Raw genomic sequence first — 20,213 nt, 5'->3', positions numbered from 1 at the left:
AGGGAAATCTTGAACAAAGTGAAAGAGTTACTACTGATTCTGAATGCTTTTGCAGAACCTAATTCAATTTCAAACCTCTTTCTCCTTCCTCTGACTACAAAACTTGGCATGGCAGGAAAAAAAGATACATTCTCTCTTGACAGTCAGAAGGGCTCTCATTGCATTAGTGACCATGTTCTTGCACTATTCCATTATTCATTTGATCTGGAAGACTCATTATCTATCTGTACCAAAGTTCTGGTTAGTAAAAGAGTCTTTAAAAGGATAATTCCTGAATAGGAAACTTCACTAACTTCTTTCAGGTTTTTTGTATTTTTTCCCTCTCTGTCCAGATTAAAGAAATTGTGTTGGCTTTGGATGGATCCAGCTGATGGGAGGTGATAGGAGGTTTCCTTATCTGGGTCAGGAGCAGGATTAGCTGAGTTAGTTGCCTGCCTGCAGTTAGGGAACTCTTAAGAGCATGGCACAACAGCCCTTTCATTTTGGAATACGGACTAGACTAAGTAGACTTGAATGAGCACATGTCTTTGCTTTCATCCCCAGCCCTATTGAATATGTGAAGTGCAGGGGGAGAAAAATGAGCTACACTAGACCTTGTCTAACATACCTATGTGCTGTGTTGCCAGATAACCCTCGAACTCCTCAAAAGCGAGAGGTGCCTTTCCTTAACATTCTCGTTTTCAGCCACAGCTACTGTATGCAGACTGCTAAGAAGTGAGAGTCACGTGAAGCTGATGCTATTCATCTTCCCAGTTAATTGGGTTAAGTCAGCTTTTCTGCTTGCTTTTCCTGCCATATTATGCAGATTAAGGCCCAAAACTCTGTTATTGGTCTCACTGCTTTCTTCCTTTCATCATAACACACAGAAGTTAAATACCAAAATGATACTGGTATGAAGGATATTTTTTCACTATTTTAAAATATTTCCTTAGTTTTCGAGTCTTTGACTTTGAAGTTTGCCTGTTATGAATATTCCATAGTTATTTTGTTTTTTAAAAAGTATTTCAAATAATCAGAAATTACACTAGACAATTTAGTACCAAATTTTTCTTTAACTGTAAATTGCATAAGGATATTCAAGTAAATATATATAATATGGCTTGGGAACAAATAAAGCCCTAGAATATTTTAGTAGATTTTACCTGCTGCTCCTGCAAATGGGGATGCTGAGGTATGGTTAGACAGTTGAATTAGTAAGTCTCCCAGGACAATACCATGAGTGCTGAACTGGAATAGAACTTCTGGCTTGACTGTGCACCATGATAATTGGGTAATTTCAAATTAGTTCATCTTGAAAAAGAAACATTTTTATAATGGAGGCCGTCACCTAATGCATGCAAGTCCATAGGGTAAAGTGTTAGCCACTGTCTCACCTTTTGGGCACAGCTGTTACTTGCAGTAGTGCCAAATCTTGTGTTTGAAATAGCTAAGGTTATAGAGGATGGGCTGTGCTAATGTGGCAGTGACTTGTGGCTGCAAAAGGCAGGATTTAGTGTGTCCATGTGTTGAGCAGTTTCCTCTTTCTGAAGAACTGAAGGAATTTTCTATCAGTTAGAATATCAGCTTACTCTAGATCCTGTATTTCATTCACCATTCCTCTCACTGAGATATACCTCTCTTAAATGTGTGAGCAAAATAAGAAATACATACCGCTTAAGCTGCAGGTACAGGAGCTTTGATGCTGCGGAGAAATACTCTAGAAAAGTCAATTTATCTGGTCTAAAGAAACAGTCCCATCCACATGGGTGGTAAGCAGCAGGTGATGATGAATCATTTTTCACACCACTTGACTGATTTAAACACATTAGCTTATATCAGTTTATCAGCTCCAAAGAATAAGAAATAGGCAACAGGAGTGTCTCGAAGTGTGCCTTATAAATGGAATGTTTTTCTGTTCTGGTGACAAGTGACACCCCGCTATGTATTGCAGCGGTGGGGCAATGGGAAGTGTGCTGGAACTGCTGACACTTTCTGCAAGGCAGTGTGGTGTATGAGCTTTGCAGAAATATCTAAACTCTTGCTTTTGTGTTATGGGATTTTTTTAATGTGAGAAACTTGAAAAGCAGATCTGATTGAGAGGCATGGAAAGCAGAGAGGTTGTTTGCTCGAAAGATCCAGACTGACAGGCTAAATGTGACACTTTAACTGTGGACCCTTCTTGGAGCATGGTGGCTGTCCATGGGCACTGTCAGTGACTCTGCAAGTGCCCAGGCCCTTTTTGTGCAAAATAATTCTGTTCAGAAGCTCATGTGCGTGCTGTGAATGGGCCTGCACTCCCATGGCTGCAGCTTGTTAACCAGCTGCTGGGCCAGACTTCAGCGGCACTCCAGGTCATTGCTTCACAATTTCGAGGTATCAACAACACTGGAAGGTGAATTAATCTTTTTGTTCATTCTTGAGTTGACTTTCATCATTACCTAGGCAGTGTATTGTTTGGGAATGCTTTTTTACGTATTTTGCATAAGATGTTACAGCCTTAACCTGGGAGTTAATATACAAGAAATACATATGGCATCATTTGGGAAAGCCACAGCAACACTAATAAAGGGTAAGAAATAACCAAGCGGTGAAGATGCAGACCTGATGGTGGTATCAGCCCAAGGCTGGAAGGAGGACAGTGGATCCTGAACACTTCATTTTTGGTTTCCGACTGCTACCTGGATTTGCAAAGTTGTGCTTTTCTACTAACTGCTTGGGTGTTGCAAAGTAAACTGTCAATATCCATGCAACATTTTTGAATGTACGGGTGTATCTTCTTTACAGAATGCTTTGTATTTCTTCTTCAGTTTACAGGAGTCTGTTAAACCATTGCAGTGAGAATCTGTCAGTATGTTGATGGCAAAAAATCTTGATTACTCTTAATAATACTCATTTGCTGAAACAAGATGACACGTGCTAAAAATAAACTGTTTCTTTATTCAATAGTAGCACTGTTTTGCTGGAGATAACTTACATGAACAATCCTTTTTTTTCCTGAAGTGTTTATGCGTTGCCAGTTAAGTCGATTACAGAAAGGACATGCAACAGATGAGTGGTTTCAACTCAGTTCCCATGTGCCATTAAAGGGTATTGAGCCAGGATCTTTGCGTGTTCGAGCACGATACTCTATGGAGAAGATCATGCCAGAAGACGAGTACAGTGAGTTTAAAGAGGTATGAAGTTGTTCAACCTTCCTTGTTTATCTGTCAGAACTCATTTTGTTGGTTGGTTGAGATGGATCCAATAAAACTGGTTAACGTTATTAAATACAGTGGTATCTCTGTATCTCTACAGATGTATGGCAACAGTTTTTCCAAAGCTGTTACATGTTAGGAGAAACTTCTGAATATTTAAAAATTCTGTTTTTCTTGCAGCTTATACTCCAGAAAGAACTTCACGTAGTGTATGCCTTATCACATGTTTGTGGACAGGATAGAACACTGTTGGCTGGCATTTTATTGAAGATTTTTCTTCATGAGAGGCTTGAGTCCTTGTTGTTACGAACACTAAATGACAGGGAGATAAGCATGGAAGGTACTGCACTAAATTTTGCTAAAGTTTACTGAAACTGTGGACAGGTGGGGAGAAAAGGGCTCCAGCACCTTTTTTTATCCTCCTTTAGTCACAACCTATATCAAAGTGTAAACACAACACACTTTTCCTCTGTTTCTGTTGTCTCCTTTTCTCAACTTTTCATTTTCACTTTGCTGTCATCTTTCTTTTTTTTTTTTTTCCAGATGAAGCTACTACCTTGTTTCGTGCCACCACTTTAGCAAGTACACTTATGGAGCAGTATATGAAAGCCACAGCGACAAGCTTTGTTCACCATGCACTGAAAGACTCTATATTAAAGATAATGGAGAGCAAGCAGTCCTGTGAGGTGATACCTTGAACTATGTTTTTAAACATTTGGGGGTTTTGACACCATTGTCTACTGGTTGTTATGTTTTATGCTTGCATTCAGTATTTGCGTCAGAGACATTTATTAGTCTCTCAGATCTACAGTTTTACATGAGAGAGACAAGAACTTAAGAGATTGGATTTTTTCTCTAAATTTTTGCTTTGAACAATATTCTTTTAGGACTTTTAAAATTTTTTAAGTAATTTTTTAAATTATCTCTTTATTCTTCAGCAATTTTAGGCTGTTCTGTAGCAGTTACTGGATATCCTAACTTGAGTAAATGCTAATAAGCTCAAGATATTGTCAAAGTCAGTGCCTGAAATTCAGTTTTAATTTAAAACTTCCTGATGCGAAATGATTGTTATTGATCCTGAAACTGTTTTTAAAATAACTCTGCTAAACTTGTGCATGAAAGGAATGGCATTTCCTCAGAAATTTGAATTGCGATAGACAAAAAGGTCATACGTATGTATAGTGGTGAATGTCTGAGCTGTTAAAAGTCTGGTGTGTTAGAATTAAAACCAGAGCTTTTTCACATTTCCATCTAACCATTGGAACAGACTTGTGAGTTCTGTAAGAGATTTGTACAGCAGCAGAATATTTAATTTACTTTGAAGTAGCTTTCAATGTGTAATATTATAAAACTATATGTGTAGTTCTAGTTTGGAAAAGAAACATAATCATTTTCTCTTTTGGTTTTAGTTAAATCCCTCAAAGTTAGAAAAAAATGAAGATGTAAACACTAATTTGGCACATCTACTCAGCATACTGTCAGAATTGGTGGAGAAAATATTCATGGCTGCAGAGATACTGCCTCCGTAAGACTGGACTTCCCTGTTCAAATTTATGTCTGAAAGTTCCTGCTTGTGTGAATTACACTGCACCTTAAAATTACATTCTTACTGGCTCAGCTTATGGTAACCACTCGTAAGACTCATGTCTTCAGGGTTGCTGTGTGCACACAAATATAGATGGAGGAAGAAATTACACTTCCAGTGATTAATAGTGCTTTTTGCAAAAGCCTCTGGCTGGCACACATGCTTTTCCCTGTAAGAGAAGCTACTAGGCCCAAGAGGTCAAGGAAAGAAGAAATAAGAATAAAATAATGAATTTTGTATTTCCACAAAAGGTAGAAGACAATACTAGTTAGCAGACTATTCTATATGTTTGTGTTGTTAAATATATAATAATATAATAAATGCATAATATATATAAAATTCTTTCCAGTCCTCTTCTGAGATGGCATTATTAACTACATATTAAAAATTCAAGCAGGTAGTAGTAAAATGATACTGTGCTATGATTGCTTCTGTCAGCTAGGGAAATGCAGAGGTTATATAGTTTTTTTTAATTCTTCTAATGGCTAAAATAATCTGTTTTGATAGTTTAGATTTGAACCATCTAATAGAAAGTGAATGGTACTAAGAGTTTTCTTTCACTGTTAGTTGCTTTTAAAGTATACAATATCCTCAGTTTTGAGAGGGCAGAATAGCACCGAAGTGTTTCTTCTCTGTTAGTGCTGGCAAGGTTAGCATTAGAAGTTGCAATCATTTTAAGTCCATGATGCAGCTCTCAACACTTTCTGAAATACACCAATTTTCCCTTTTTTTGTAATGGAAAGGGACTATTGGTGTGATTGCTTAACTTTCAAACACTTTACCCTCATTTATGGAAAGAATAGTTGTAGATTAAGAAGAGAAGAATTTAAAAATAAGTAAAATTTTAAAATTAAACCATCAAAACTGCCTTTTTAAAAAGGAAATAATACTTAACAGGAAAGTCTTAAAACATTTAATGCACAGCTGAATAATCTCTTCATTGCATATAAAATTGTATATTAATGAAGGTTTTTTCTTGCTATTTGTAAATTTACTTTTTAATATAAGTTGACGTTTTAAAAATTTATTAACTTAGACATTAACTCTTAGTTAATCTAAAGCTTATGTCTAAATTATAAATGTAGAATTTGTAGTAGTTCTGTATCAAGTAGGAGCTTGGTCTAGATCCTTTTTGACCAGCTTCTTTGATTCTGTAAGTTTAATGGAATGAGTAATTAACTGTTACTTTTGCAGGACGTTGAGGTATATTTATGGGTGCCTACAGAAATCTGTTCAAAACAAGTGGCCAGCTAATACCACCATGAGAACAAGAGTTGTTAGGTAAGTTACTTGGCCCTTTACTGGACTGCTAGATTTCACTGTGGTACTGTCTGTGTTGGGATATGTAGTTTTCTGCATCAGAGAAAGCTCCTGGTTGCTGGTGTTGGCCTGCTGCTTCTGATCACTCTGAATCAACACTTTGTTGGTTTCTGAAAACATGTATTTCTGTGCTGTCGCGGTTTTGTTTCATTTCTCTGCTCCAGCCCAGTCTTGCTGAAACATTCCAGAGCTCTTCTAAAATGGTAGCAGGTGACAACAGAACCTGGCTCCCCTGAGGTCACACCAGCCACAAACTCCAATGGCCATTCATGAAACACTGCAGTGCATGAGTTCTTCCCCTAACTATGTGCTGCCAGTGCAGGTCAAACAAAAATTGCTGACAAAGATGTGGTCTTGACAATCTTTCTGAACACTATTGAGGGTTTTAAGGGTATCAGAGCCACATCCTCCCTTTTTTTAGTGGTGTCTGGCAGTTTGGAGAGACTAGAGCAGAAGGCTATGAAGATGGTGAGGGAACTGGGAGCAGCTCTCTGGCAAGGAAAGGCTGAGAGACACCTGGCTCTGTTTAGCCTGGAAAAGCTAAGACAGAGGGGATTTCATCAGTGCTTACTAGCATCTAAAAGGCGGGTGTCAGGAGGATGGAGCCAAACTCTTCTCAGTGGTGCCCAGCAACAGGACAAGGAGCAACAGGCACAAACTGGAACACAGGAAGTTCCACCTGAACAAACTTCTTTGCTGTGATGGTGAGGAAGCCCTGGCACAGACTGCACAGAGAAGTTGTGGAGTCTCTTTCACTAGAGAGATTCCAAACCTGCCAGGTCGCCATCCTGGGCAACCTGCTCTGCCCAACCCTGCTGTAGCAGAGGGTTAGGCTAGATGATCTCCAGAGGTCCCTTCCAACCATCAGCAGTCTATGATTAACAATTTTCTGGTTCTCATGATTTGCTGAGGATAATCTCCCATGGAAAGAGTCTTTCAAAGGATTTGTCTTTGGCTTATGTTTATCGTTTTGACACCAGAAGCCTTACATCATCTGGGGTACCATGCAGGGGTGTTGCCTTCAAATGGAGCCTGCTCTTACTGTGAGGCTGTAGAGCTCAGCAGTGAATACTGTATCTCACTCTCTTCCTCCCCAGCTCCTGAGAGAACCATGTGGCTTTTCTTAGAGAACACAGCTCACATTCAGGGTTTTCCAGAGGTCTCCACTGGGTGCTATAGATAGTGGATTCCTTGCTCCTGTACAGAGTTTCACAGCCTTCTGTGATAATTATCTCTTACTGCACTATTTTGGTCCAAGACTGATTAAATCTTCAGAAGCAGACGGAGTTTTTAGATGTCTGGATATCCTCCCTACTACATCTGTCAGAAGGTGCCGCCATTTCTCTTGGGTTGAAAAATCCCTGTGTAGATACTGACTCATTCTTACTTCAGGCAGGTTGACCTGGATAGGAAGCACCACATCTTTTGTACCAGCAAGGTCCATGCTAGATTCGTACCTCATTGGCCTTCAGCTTTGGGCACTGTAAAAGAGGAATTAGTGTATATGCCATAACTTCAAAATTAATTACTTCCTCATAGCTTTAAATTCAAACCATATAAAATATTTTAGCTTCCCAAGTAGCCAAGAACTGTTGTCTTACCAGCCCATAATTCACAGTTCTTGGAAAAGAAACAAACATCTGTAATAGTATATATTAGGTGTCTTGGACATACAGAAGGAGCGTTAACCTCACTTCCACGTGTGTCGTTTCCAAGTAATATGGACATTGCCATCGCTATGTACTTAACAACTAGCAGCATAAGGTCTCCCTCATTCTTCTGTAAGTGGTCGGGCTTTGGTATTGCTGTAGTGAAAACCAGTCTGCTGGTAGTGTCCAAGCACTCCAAACAAAATTAAAGATGATTTAGATTGCTTTAGTTGGCCCATGTGTCACTTCATTGTATAGCATTTAGCTGGAATTGAGGTTAACCTGGAGTGGATGTTTCTTACTTCTGCTATTAACAGAAAATGAGATTTTTCTCATGCTACTGAAGGCTGTTCTGGGTTTCTGTTGAATAAGTTCCTAGTTCTACAGTCAAACAGCCCTTTTTTTCCAGCTTTCTAGATGGTAGCAGTTATTTTGTGGAGGAAGGCAGCAGATCCCATATTATTTTTCTACTCCAGTGTTCTGTCATCAGGATGTGGATTGGCTTAAGGTGACGTAAGGCTGTGTTGCTGCCAGAAGAGAGGTGCCCTTTGCCTGCCCACTCCTGTGCTTCTCCTTACCTTGTTTAGGGGGAGCGGGTGGCTGCGAGATGGATGCCTTGTGGTAGCAGACAACAGAAAGTGCTTGGAAGGTCAGAGACCAGGGACAACTCCGTTTTAAAGCTGGCATGGTCTGAGATTGGCTTCAGTATGACTTTACAGTTCAGTTAGTCCCATGTGGTTTCAACAGTTCACCTTGATTGGCAAATCAGTATGCCTACGCTTCCAGCTTTTATCATAGTTGAGTGGTAGCATGATACTCTCAGTTTGTTAACCTATTCACAGGGCACAGGCTGGGTGGTTGCTGTGTGTCTCAAAAGATTCCATGTTAACTCAAATCCTTAAAGACTACACAATTTTTCATTAATTCTCTAATTTTATTGAACAAAATACAATTTTCTTCCTGTTTCAGTGGCTTTGTTTTTCTACGACTGATCTGTCCTGCTATCCTGAACCCAAGGATGTTTAATATCATCTCAGGTGACTATATTGAATTCATACTTTATATAATTGTAGGCATGAAATTACTGTAGCGACTAATGTTTGGAGCCTTTTAGAATGCTGTGTCCAAAGCTGTTATCCACATCACTTGAGTGACTTCTCCATAAGAGAGTGAACGTATGCTTTTCACCCTTAAAAGTTGGGTTGTGGTTATCCCTGATACCGTTTCAAAGCCCAGAAAAATAGGCATTGTGGTATTTAATAATATGAATTTGAGTTAAAGTCCGGCAGTGTTCTAACAGTCTGAAAAATGGAGAAGTGTGATCTTCAGATGTTATTTAGGGGACAGTGCAGTGCCAGTTATTGGCTGAAATTCACTGGTATCTCTTGAAAAATCTTGAAACAAGATTTATAAGGTTGAAAATGTGTCTGCAGAGCTTGAAATACAATTGTGCACCTAGAAAATGATGCTTCGGTAACTTGCTGGAGCGTCCTGCTTAGAATAGCTTCCAGCCATTGGAGAAGTCCTTTGTTTGATTCATTGAGTACAGTCAATCTCAATATGGGAACCAAAGATGAGAGACAGAGGGGTGGCATTTAGAGAGGGTGGGTTTTGCAGACTTGAGGTAGTCAAGATAGTCTATATCTTGAGATAGACTTGAGGTGGCTGACATAAAGGCATAGGAGAGTTCCTGTGGGCTTGCCTAAGTGAAAGTTATCACTGTGTAAAGTCTTACCTGATTTTTGATGCTCTCTTGGCAGAGTGCATCTACAGTAGTTAACTAAAACAGCAACAGGGAGCATTCCTGTTGGCAGGACCAGGATGGCAGAGCCACTGTACATCCTGTGGCACAGTGCTGGCTGGTATTAGATGGCATTCTCCCAAACAGCTTGTAGGGGCAATTGGGATGGTGGAGCCCACCATTATATGCTGCTGGCTTGGGGCTTTCTTCCTCTCATGAAACTTCAATGGCGAGGGTGAGGATTATCCCATGGCAGTTGCTTTAAGCACCTAGCAATGTCTGTGGGCATTTGTAACTTCTGTGAGAGGAAAAAAGGAAATACTGAAAACTCTTAATAAACTTAAAACATTTGGACACCTCAGTTGCTTAGCTTTAGAAGTTTGTTATAATTCATCTTTGTTTTCTGGGGGTTTTTTTCTTGGCAAAGATCACCCCAAGCTGGAGGGCATTTAGTCGTCACTAGCCATTGCTCTTCCCCTTCCTTCCCTATCAGTTTCTTCAGGAAAATGCTGATTTGGAAACAGGAGGATATACAAATCTGATTTAGAAAAGCATTTTTCTTCATTCACAGACGATTTTTAAGACATGTTTTCTTCTGTCTTTTAAGCTATACTAATTGAGAAGGGCTATGTTGAACAGACAGTTCCTTTCTCTCACCCAGTAATCATTAATATACATGCTTTGGAGAAAGCATTTGAGAAACATGGCCTGCTACGCAGTGATCCTTTCTTTAGGATTTTATTATCTTCAGGTAACTTGCAAGTTAGAAAACTCCTAATGTGGTTTGCACTGTGTCTGCAAGTGTAAAAAGATACCTGTAAATTTGAGTAATGCCTTTTAAGCTTGTCAAAATCCTGCTCATGGACATCCAGATAGTATTCTTGGCTACTGGCTGAGGTAAACTTACTGACTCTGTGTAGGGCTCTTAGAGTTGTTCAGAAAAGGATTTCTTTTGAATTAAAGCTTACCACATACCTTCTTCCCATAACAGAGGACAAAAGTATTCTGAAGACTGCGTGTACAGCTCAGTATCAGCAATCCTATCACCTCAAAAACTGATTGCAAAAAAAAAAAAAAAAAAAAAAAAAAAAAAAAAAAAAAAAAAAAAAAAAAAAAAAAAAAAAAAAACAAAAACAAAAAAACAAAACCCAAACCCTTTCTTTCAAAAGTTAAATCCTTTGTGTCCAGCATCTTTGAGGTTTTTAAAGTAATTCACTTCCTCAGATGAGTTCTCCTGGCCTGAAGTTCCAGATCCCAGGGCTAGTAATATTTTCCAGTATTGCTGCTTCCAAGGCCTGCACAGTTGTACCGAGCACTGACATCACTTGCGTAGCTCCAGCTGTGCAAGAAAAATTAGAACTTATTTTTCAATGAATTTTGGAGGGGCAGGGGAAAAAAGAACAAAAAGATGCAGGTAGACCGCGAAGAGCATATAGCATTCTTCCAAAGAACTACAAAATTCAGAGCTTAAATAATATCCCTGTCAGTTTCGGAACACTTCAAACCTGGCTTCCAACCAGGTCATTTACCGTAATTGGAGGGAAAAATAATTTTGTAAGATACTACTGGGAGTAATACCACATGTTGGAAAATGAAGTTTTAACTGATAGAGTGGTTCCTGTAAAGGTTTAAATGTAATGTTAAGTACAGCAGGTGACTATAATTTCATGGAAATACAAGCCATGGTTGCATGTAATGTTTATTCTTGTTTTCCTGATGCTCGTAACATAAAAGTATAATTTGCATAACATGTCAGAGCCCACTTATGTGGGTATACACAAGTAAGAAAAAGGTAAACTTGCTTTCTAACAGTCAATTTTTCTTTTTATTTTAACAACAAATAATCTCCTTTCAACAGAACTGTTTCATTTTTGTGAAGGTGGTTCTTTAATTCTAACACCACTTCATTTTGCATACTCGTTCTCTATGCAACTATTACAGAAAATCAGGTGTTCACATTAAATATATTCCTGTGGACTTTACTAAAGCAACATATTTCACCAAGTGACACCTTTCACATACCATTCTGTTGTAGTATTTTAAAATACTTTGTTCCAGGAAGAAATATGGAAGAAAGCTTCCCTTTCATGTGATTGTGGTTAGTTTTAAATGTGGTCAATTTTAAATGGAACAGCCAGTAACTCTGCTTTGTCCTCCTGCCAGATTCTCCTTCCCCCACTGCTGCAAGAACACTGACGCTGGTCGCCAAGTCTGTGCAGAATTTAGCGAATCTGGTTGAATTTGGAGCTAAGGTGAATATAATTTTACCTGCGCAACCTGGAGCAGTGTTTCCAGTGCAGGTCAATGTTCCTGTGTAATACACACAAAAATGTGTTGCCATTTCCTTGTGCAAAGCTGGGCACATGACCTGTATGTCCTCCTCATTAAGGAGTCCTCGTTACTGTAGGTTCTTCAGTCCTCTGCATTTAGAGCTACACAGAGTGTGGATCTGAACTAGAGCACTGGTACAAAGTTTGGTCACATTGGGAAGGGGAACCATAATTTTCTGCGAGGGAGCGATCTAGAAACCCATGTTAATGACTTGGTACATCCCATGAGGATTTTGGATCTGGGAGTAGGAATGGCAGCAGTGGTGTGTTAAAATAACTGGTGAACGAATGACCTCACCAGCAGGTGTTACAGAGCGTGGTGTAACCACACATGATGCTGTAAGAACACAGATGAACTCCACAGGCATTTGTACCACAGACAACAGTGGGAGTACATGGAGCATTCTTCTTTCCATTTGCAGCAGAAAAGGTAGCAGTTACACTTCAGGACTTCCTGCGATAGAGGGAGAAGTGGGAGAGGAGGGGCAGGCAGCTATCCCACCAGCAGTGTCCTTGAGGGTAAAATGGGCATGTGTTCTCTTGGAATATCCGTATCACGACGACAACTGAGGGTGGTTAGAGCGGGAATCTGTGGTGGGATATTCTGCCTTAAACAGATAATGGGAGCTTTGTTTGTATTTTCATGGATTATTTGATGTTGAAGGGGAGGCGCGTTTCGGTAACACTGATGTGTGTCTGTCACAGCCCTGAAGTGCATTCAACATGCGTTCTATCTATCTATAGTAATGAACTTCCAGACTGAGACTAACCAGGCCTCAATTCCCTTCTTGGTATAGATTATCCGACTGTGAAACAAAGGAAGACCTGTGAATCTTGACTCTTCTCCCTCACCCACTTTCTCTCTGCCCACTTATTCCTTACACTGGTGTTTTCTGTGATGGAGCACTTCAAAGTACCCCTTCTATTTCTCTTTACTGTGGTACTGCCAGGCATAGTTAATGCTGTAAATCAAGTGTACATATTGCAGGGAAAAGCTGCAGCTTTCAATAAAGTTCCTATTACAACCCTAATAGTGCCAACCACAACCGGTCTGTCTCGGTCCCCGGCCAGAAACATGGCTGAAGAATAAAATCCGTTGACTTAAGCGTAATGAAAGTCACTTCAGGCTGAAATAACTTACAAAGTTATTTCTCTGACACACAGAACTTGGATTTTAAGTGTTAAAGAGCAAGAAAGACGTGCCTTTGAAAGTGGAGCATTCGTTCATTGCATCAATGGACATTCACCTTATGCAAATTCATGTCCGTATGCCTCTGTAAACAGAGAATTTATGAATCTCTGAATACAGCAGAATACCGAATTCTGTTGTCTTCTGACTGGCTGCATGTTAGAAATTCTCTTGAAAAGGTAAAATCACTCCAGATGACACACCTGGTTTGCAGTGTCATTGGTCTGATTGCACTGTATTTGCTTCAGGTATGAAGCGAATCATTTGATTCAGGTATGAATCTTGGCATTGATTTGTTCTAACTAATGCTTTTAAAAATTACTAGGAGCCATATATGGAAGGGGTAAATCCATTCATCAAGAGCAACAAACATCGCATGATCATGTTCTTGGATGAACTTGGGGTAAGTGGTTAAAGAAATCTTTAACTAGGTCAAAAATGCACCAGCTCCCACGTGACTTCAGATGCTTGGAACTGAAAGATTTTTCTTATGCATGTTTAGAGACTGCAGATTGCTGGCCTGACATACAGAATTAAAAACATCAAGTGTCATCCCAGACTTTATTTAGTGCCTCTGTAGATGTGAGAAGCTCAAACAGATATACATAGCTATGAGGATTAGAAATTTTGGTCAAAAATACAAATCTCTAAAAATACGGTTTAGAACAAAAAATCTCATGTATAATTTGTCATATAGTTTTGACCAGCAATTTTTTTTTGCTTTAAAAAATACTGGGTTGAATTTCCATTGGGCGTTTCCAGGGTGTCGCTGCATGTGTTCTGGGTATTGTAGTGTGCAGGGAACAGCTGTATGACAGCTGTAACAGGCGTTAGGGCCTTGTGTTTTGCATACATGTATTTTTAAACCATGAATCCTTTTAAAAACCAAGCTGAAAAATATGGGCCAAGCTTCCTGAATTGGTCCCTTAAAAGTGACCTAGAAGCCCTCTCAGAATATTTTGGTAAGACATACAAAAACGAGTGTTCCATTCAGGTAGGTTGCCGTATGTCACCTTTTCCTGGTTACATTGCAGCTTCTACATGTATTACATGTCAGTTTTCTTTAAGTGACAGATTGTGCATGAGATCTCTTGAAAACTGTTGGGTTAATCTGTTTTAATCACAACATTATTGGTTTAGTTTTGTTTTATATGTTTAGTTTATGTTTTAGTAACAACATTATTGTTTTATGACCAGTTTTTTGATTTACTTGATAATTACAGATTTTTGTTGCTGCTGTTCTCTCACTTAAATTGGGAAAAAAAAAAAAAGGCACCTAATGGGTGGATTCTCTCTCATTTCGGGGAAGGTTGTGAGACTCTCCATGCAGCAGCTTTCTGGTGAACTTGGTGGTAGCATAGCCATACCAGATGTTCCAGATCTTTTAGCCGGAGCTGGAGACACTGATATTGCAGCACTGGCTTGTGATACAAAAGCTCTGTGTTGGTGGAGCTGTAGAGCTGTAATTTATCTGCTCTCTTTTGGGGTTTTTTTGCTGTTGAAGAATGTTCCTGAGCTTCCCGACACTACAGAGCACTCTAGAACTGACCTGTCCCGTGACCTGGCAGCCCTGCATGAGATCTGCGTGGCACACTCGGATGAGCTGCGGACGCTCAGTAATGAGCGAGGGGTAATGCAGGTAAGTGATAGTGGTTAATGATCAGATGACAGGTATGGAGAGCCTTGAGTTTCTCCTTAGCACCAGGGTTCTTTTGTAGTATTTCTGGCTGAAGTGTGACTGGTGAATGTTTCAAGTTGCATGTGTTTCACCAGGAGACTCATAGCTGTAAAGGTGAATACTTATTCTGTGGTTTCAATTCTACATGCAACAAAACCAAAGAAGTTTTTTTAAAGTTTCCAGTGGAAGTTTTAGTTTCTAGAGGAAGCCCACAAAATTACTGTCTGCTGACAGAGTCTCTGCATCACTAGTTTGAGGATCTCGTTCTTTTTTGGTAACTAAACTCACTTCCATTAGTTTTGTCTTGATACCCTGACCTGCCACTCTATTTGTGAACAAACGTGGCACACTCTTCCAGCAAGCCCCAGCAGTGCGTTAGCAGTAATGCCTCCTTAGCCTCCCTCATAAACCACAGAGCAGCAAAACGACTGTGGGTGGAAAGGCGGCGCTTGTAACGCTCTTCTAGACTTCCCTTTTAAAGGCCATGTCTTCTTGATGACGAGTCAGCTGTTCTCTCTTTTTGTAATATATGTTAAAGTTTCTCACAGCAGGATGATGCTGAAAACACTTCTCAAGTAAGACCATTCCATTTCCAGCAACTGATGTGTGGTTTTACTGACTCTCATTCTACAGCACGTTCTTAAGAAGCTGTTGGCCATTACTGAACTGCTTCAGCAGAAACAAAACCAGTATTCAGTGTCCAATAACAGCAGGTAGCAGCCCTCTACCTGCATTCTGCATGGATCCAGCATGCCCAACATGGCGACTCACACCAGTATCACTTTTTTTCTCGCTCTTGCCAAAAATAGCACACCCTGTCACATTCCCAGCAACGTGTGAACTATGCAAAAAGAAGAGAAAGAACCCTGTTGGTGAATGATTGTACCAGCAGCTTTTTAAGCTATCTGTGCAGGATGTTTGCACTTTTTTTCCACTTGGAAACAGTTTTCACAACCTCTGAGCCTTGGTGTACAGTTCACCTTCTGCAAAGAAAATGCTGTGACTGTGTCTTGAACTTTGAAAGTTATTTTCAGCACCTCTGATTGCCAAAGTTTTGCTGTCTGGTTGGAAAGGAGTTATCAACTGACACGGAAAGACACGTGTTGTTTTGACAGCCGTGTATAACTGGATAACATTTCTTACTGTAATTTCTGACTGGTTACAATAATTATGAGTTTTGACTGTTTCAACCACTTCAACATGTATTTACAGTTTCCCAGAATTTGATGTTATGATAGAAACAATCTTTACTGTACACTTTTTATACCATGCTGTTTCTCTTGCTGGAATCATGTTGAAAGAGAATATGCAGAATGGGTCTCATCAGCTTTTTTTTTTTTTTTGATGTGCCACTGATTCAGTTTGAATAGTTCTTCCATCAAGAACTGTGTATCCAGATAAATCACAATGCTTTTGTAAAATGTTTACAACAGTAAATAATTTGAATTCCATAAATTTATTGATCTTGTATCAGACATGCATGCGTTCATTAAACCATTTTATAAAATATGTATTGGTTGGTCTCTTGTGTATTGTAAGTCCAGTATAAATACTATTTTTATAAGTGAAAAGTATAAGTTTTTACAATAAATCAAGCTGCAGATCAACTCTTTATGGAAACTGGATAACTTTGGCTGCTGTAGAAATTTTTTTAGTGTCTGCACGCACCATGTCCTTTGAAATCTTCATGTGGTGTCGCTTTTTGGCATGAATCCTCAGAACAGCGTTATCTGGTTCATGCACCTTAATTTGTACCTCACTCTCATGGAGCAAGAAAGTAGATGTTAAAACTCCATGATGCAGGTGTAGTGTACGTGGTGTTAGGTTTTCTGTAGCGGAGGTGTGAGAGCTGCTTTTCTTCCTAACAAGTCAGCCAATGACCCTGGTCCAGGAGGATTTGTCAGAAACAGTGGCTAAGGCAGGTTATTCTGTAGATTCAGTTGGCTGGGTGGAGGTAGTGCAAGATGGCAAAAAACATGAACGTCGGAGAACAGATTCACCTGGCAATTTATTACATATAAAATGGGGTGATGAGAATGAAAGTAGGAAGCTCCTGAAGTTTGGTTTTAGGTGGTTGTTCTTTAGAACTGCTTATGGTTTGAAACAGCGTATGAGAAACGGACTTAGCTGCAGAGTAGAAGACAGTAAACTGTTGAGGAAGGTTCAAAAAACAGGACATTGGAGAAGACCCTCCCCAGTGGGAGGGGCACAGCTGTATTCCTTCTGCTGCCTCAGTGACAACCTTGGAGAGAAGGGAGCATGACCTGCAGGTCTGCGACCAGAATTTATCCAGGTTCCTAAATGCTCCATTTGACACCAGCTACTGCCGTGCTGCGATAAAATCCTAATCGCAGAACTGTTTAGGTTGGAAGAACTTTAAGACCAAGTCTAACCATTTCCCCAGCACGGCCGAGTCACCACTAACCCCTGTCCCTCAGCATCACATGAACACATCTCTTAATCCCTCCAGGGATGGGGATTCCACCACTGCCCTGGACAGCCTGGGCCAGGCCTGGACAACCCCAACAGGAAAAAAAATGATTCCTCATGTCCAACCTCAACCTCGCCTGGTGCAACTTGAGGCCATTTCCTCTTGTCCTGTCACTTGTTCCTGGGGAGAAGAGACTCACCCCTATCTTGCTCCAACTTCCTGTCAGGGGTTTGTTGAGAGCCAGAAGGTTTCCCCCAAGCCTCCTTTTCTCCAGGATAAACCATACCCCCCAGTCTCTCAGCCGCTCCTCAGTGCACTTGTGCTCCAGACCCTTCTCCAGCTTCGCTGCCCTCCTCTGGACGTGCTCCAGCACCTCAATGTCCTTCCTGTAGCGAGGGGCCAAAGTTGGACAGTTTTCTACAGCAATCTACACAGCAACCCCACACTTTACTCCTATCTCAAATGGTTCCTGAATCAAAACTCCTTCCTGAGTCACAGACTTCCTATAGCAAACATTTCTTACTTGTGTTTGACCTTGAATGGATGAGGGTGTAATGGAAGGACAACTAAGTATTTTAGCAAAGTCAAATACTTTATTACAAAGATATGAAAAACTGACAGAATGAATACCACACGATGCAAAGTGAGGAACCTGTGGCAGACCGGCTTGCACTGGACGCTGAACAACTGTTTCTGCAGTGGTAGGAGTCCATCTTCCTTCAAGGTTACAGTGAGTCCCCAAAATCATCATCCGTCCACTCTTCCTAACAAAGGAAAAAAGGCAGCACCTTGAGCAATGTGTGACTGCGGTGGATTTTACAACAAGGGGTAACACCTAGCTGTAGGTACATGGTGCTGCAGCACATCTGTCACAGGACCTGCCACTACATGTGCCAGTTAAAGAGAATGGCAGGAACACAGACAACTTCCCATGCCTCTGAACTCTGCCCGCTATCAGCAGTAAAACTTAAACAGCACGTTTGAACTGGTTCTAGACACAATGCCTGTCCACATTACCGGACAGGTGGGCATTTCTGGCAGGATGCTTGACCACGTCTGTCTTGTGCACTCCACCCTTCCTCTGACAGCCAGGCAGCAGCTGCCAGTCCAGGTTAACCTGCACGACTGCCTCAGGCTGGAAATGAGAGCTCATGCAAGGCCCTCACATACGTTGCTCAACAAAATGCAGGTTTCTAAGTTCCCTTTCACCTTCTCATGACATGCCTGCTCTGAGGTCATGGCCAGGAGCTACGGAATACCGTGAGAAGGTATTTCCTTTCTGCAGACTTCCCATGATGTGGATTTCTGCTCAGGCTCACTCTCACTGCTGAACACAAGCACAGCTCCAGGAGTTTCTTCAAGCAATGCCCTAAGTCTGTTGTGAGACTCCAATCAAGTTTCCATTTCCTGGGTTCCTTTAAAAATGTTTCTTGCATGGCCCTCCCAAGCAGTATTAACCAGTGTGCTCAGTCTTGTCCAGGGAACAATACAAAAATAATGCATCGAGGAGAAGATTGTATTTCTTAAATTTACTGTAGCTAACAGTGGCTAATCCAGATCACAGCACTGAAAGCCTCCAGGGACTAAGCCCTACTTCTTGGTTCTGCAAGCATGCCACAATGCTCACCAGTACCACCACCACCCTCTGCCAAACCCACATCAAAAAAAGCCCTTTGAAAGACTAAAAAATATTTGAACTAGCTAGGTGTCTAAGGCCATTACCCTTAAAGTTAGCTATCCATGCCCACTCTTAAAAGTCATGGAGACACGGTCATTGTATCAGCCCCTTTTCAGCACCTGTCTAAGGTTTAGCTTATGCTGTTTCATTATGGGCAAGTGCGCAGAAATCTCCGCAGGAGCCCATACTGCAACCTTCTAATACTATTTTGTGCTTTTTATGGCTTCACCACTTCAGCAGCTGAGCAATCTGTGCTCAAACAGTACCCTGGGTGTTTCTGCTGTCACTTCAAATTTATGAGCTCTCTGTACTTGCTATTAACTTTATCTGTAAACTATCAAAATCAAGAACAGATTAGAATGGATTGTACACTTCTAAACTACAGCCTAATTACTTACAGAGATAAATACTGTTAATACCAGCTAACTAACTGCAGGATTAAGAAGACTCAAGGGTTGAGCAGTATGCACATACCAGCATACATACATTCAAAAAGTTAAGAAGACTTTCATCTTTATGTCCTGGCCAGCTCGGATCTGCTCTTACATGTGACAGTTAGTTACTCAGAAATTAAATTATACAAGCACAAACCCATAGCAGTTCAGGTGCATCAGTATGTAAAAATAAAGTTTCAGGGGCTGTTAAAGCTGTGCAAGAGGTAAGTGTGAAATGCTGTGCACTTTGTGAATTTATCCCATCAGTTTATTCCTTTGGAAAACTAATTGTGAATATTAATAAGAAACCCCAAAATCAGAAATGCCTCAAACCATAGTGGCATAACTAAAACGAGACCTGCTTCAAGTTACACTGGGGCAGCAAGGAAGCAAGTCTCCAGAGCTCATTTGGAGATGTCCTCCAAGTCATTTTGTGAGAAAGTGAAGAATTATGAAAGTGCTAGTTTAATGGAGCTGACAGTTTTAACATGCTTTTTAAGGCTGGCTTTTAGAGTAAACTCGTCAAGAGTTTTTACAGCATTAAGTAGAATCTTGGGATCACAGAATGCTTGGGATCACAGAATGCTTGGGATCACAGAATGCTTGGGAGGGACCTTCAAAGCTCATCTAGTCCAACCTCCCTAGAGTGAGCAGGGTCATCTGCATCTAGAACAGGTTAAATAGGTATCATAAAATATGCTTGAGGTTCCACATTTTGTTAGAACATACTTTCAAGTGCTTGTTCTATTTTGTTAAAATAATTTTAGATTCTAGTTTGACATTGTAGCATCAACCTACTCTGGTATAATACCGGTGTAACTCCGGTATAAACACACATCCTGTGTTTTATGTTACCATTGTGAGACAACCCTCTTCAGCTGTTACCAAGTATTTCTCAGCACCACACTGAGCATGTTCTGGACAATCACCACGTACATCATCTTCGCCATCAAGAGAAGTCTGGTTAAGAAGAGTTCTTCACAAAGCTTCTCCTCAACCAGAATG

At 40.4% G+C, this 20,213-nt stretch overlaps 2 protein-coding genes across 2 annotated transcripts in view; one reads left to right on the top strand and one right to left on the bottom strand.

Annotated features, from left to right (window-relative positions):
- Positions 1-16,166, top strand: part of RASA1 (RAS p21 protein activator (GTPase activating protein) 1) — a gene marked incomplete at its 5' end in the record, with an annotated part of 47,360 nt that extends 31,194 nt beyond the window's left edge. Inside the window, 10 exons of the mRNA XM_010132845.1 lie at positions 2,980-3,152; positions 3,354-3,513; positions 3,717-3,859; positions 4,583-4,698; positions 5,953-6,039; positions 8,697-8,764; positions 11,632-11,720; positions 13,313-13,390; positions 14,492-14,626; positions 15,299-16,166. Coding sequence (XP_010131147.1) covers positions 2,980-3,152; positions 3,354-3,513; positions 3,717-3,859; positions 4,583-4,698; positions 5,953-6,039; positions 8,697-8,764; positions 11,632-11,720; positions 13,313-13,390; positions 14,492-14,626; positions 15,299-15,382 — 1,133 coding nt within the window. The remainder of the gene's footprint in view (positions 1-2,979; positions 3,153-3,353; positions 3,514-3,716; positions 3,860-4,582; positions 4,699-5,952; positions 6,040-8,696; positions 8,765-11,631; positions 11,721-13,312; positions 13,391-14,491; positions 14,627-15,298) is intronic.
- Positions 16,167-17,821: 1,655 nt separating this feature from the next.
- CCNH (cyclin H) overlaps positions 17,822-20,213 on the bottom strand; it is a gene marked incomplete at its 5' end in the record, with an annotated part of 11,675 nt that continues 9,283 nt past the window's right edge. The window contains one exon of the mRNA XM_010132844.1: positions 17,822-17,860. Within this exon, the coding sequence (XP_010131146.1) occupies positions 17,822-17,860 (39 nt within the window). The remainder of the gene's footprint in view (positions 17,861-20,213) is intronic.

The sequence above is a fragment of the Buceros rhinoceros genome, unplaced genomic scaffold, assembly GCF_000710305.1.
Source record: "Buceros rhinoceros silvestris isolate BGI_N320 unplaced genomic scaffold, ASM71030v1 scaffold9923, whole genome shotgun sequence".
Taxonomy (NCBI): domain Eukaryota; kingdom Metazoa; phylum Chordata; class Aves; order Bucerotiformes; family Bucerotidae; genus Buceros; species Buceros rhinoceros.
Note: the sequence above shows the minus strand (reverse complement) of the source record. Positions and strands in the feature narration are given on the sequence as shown.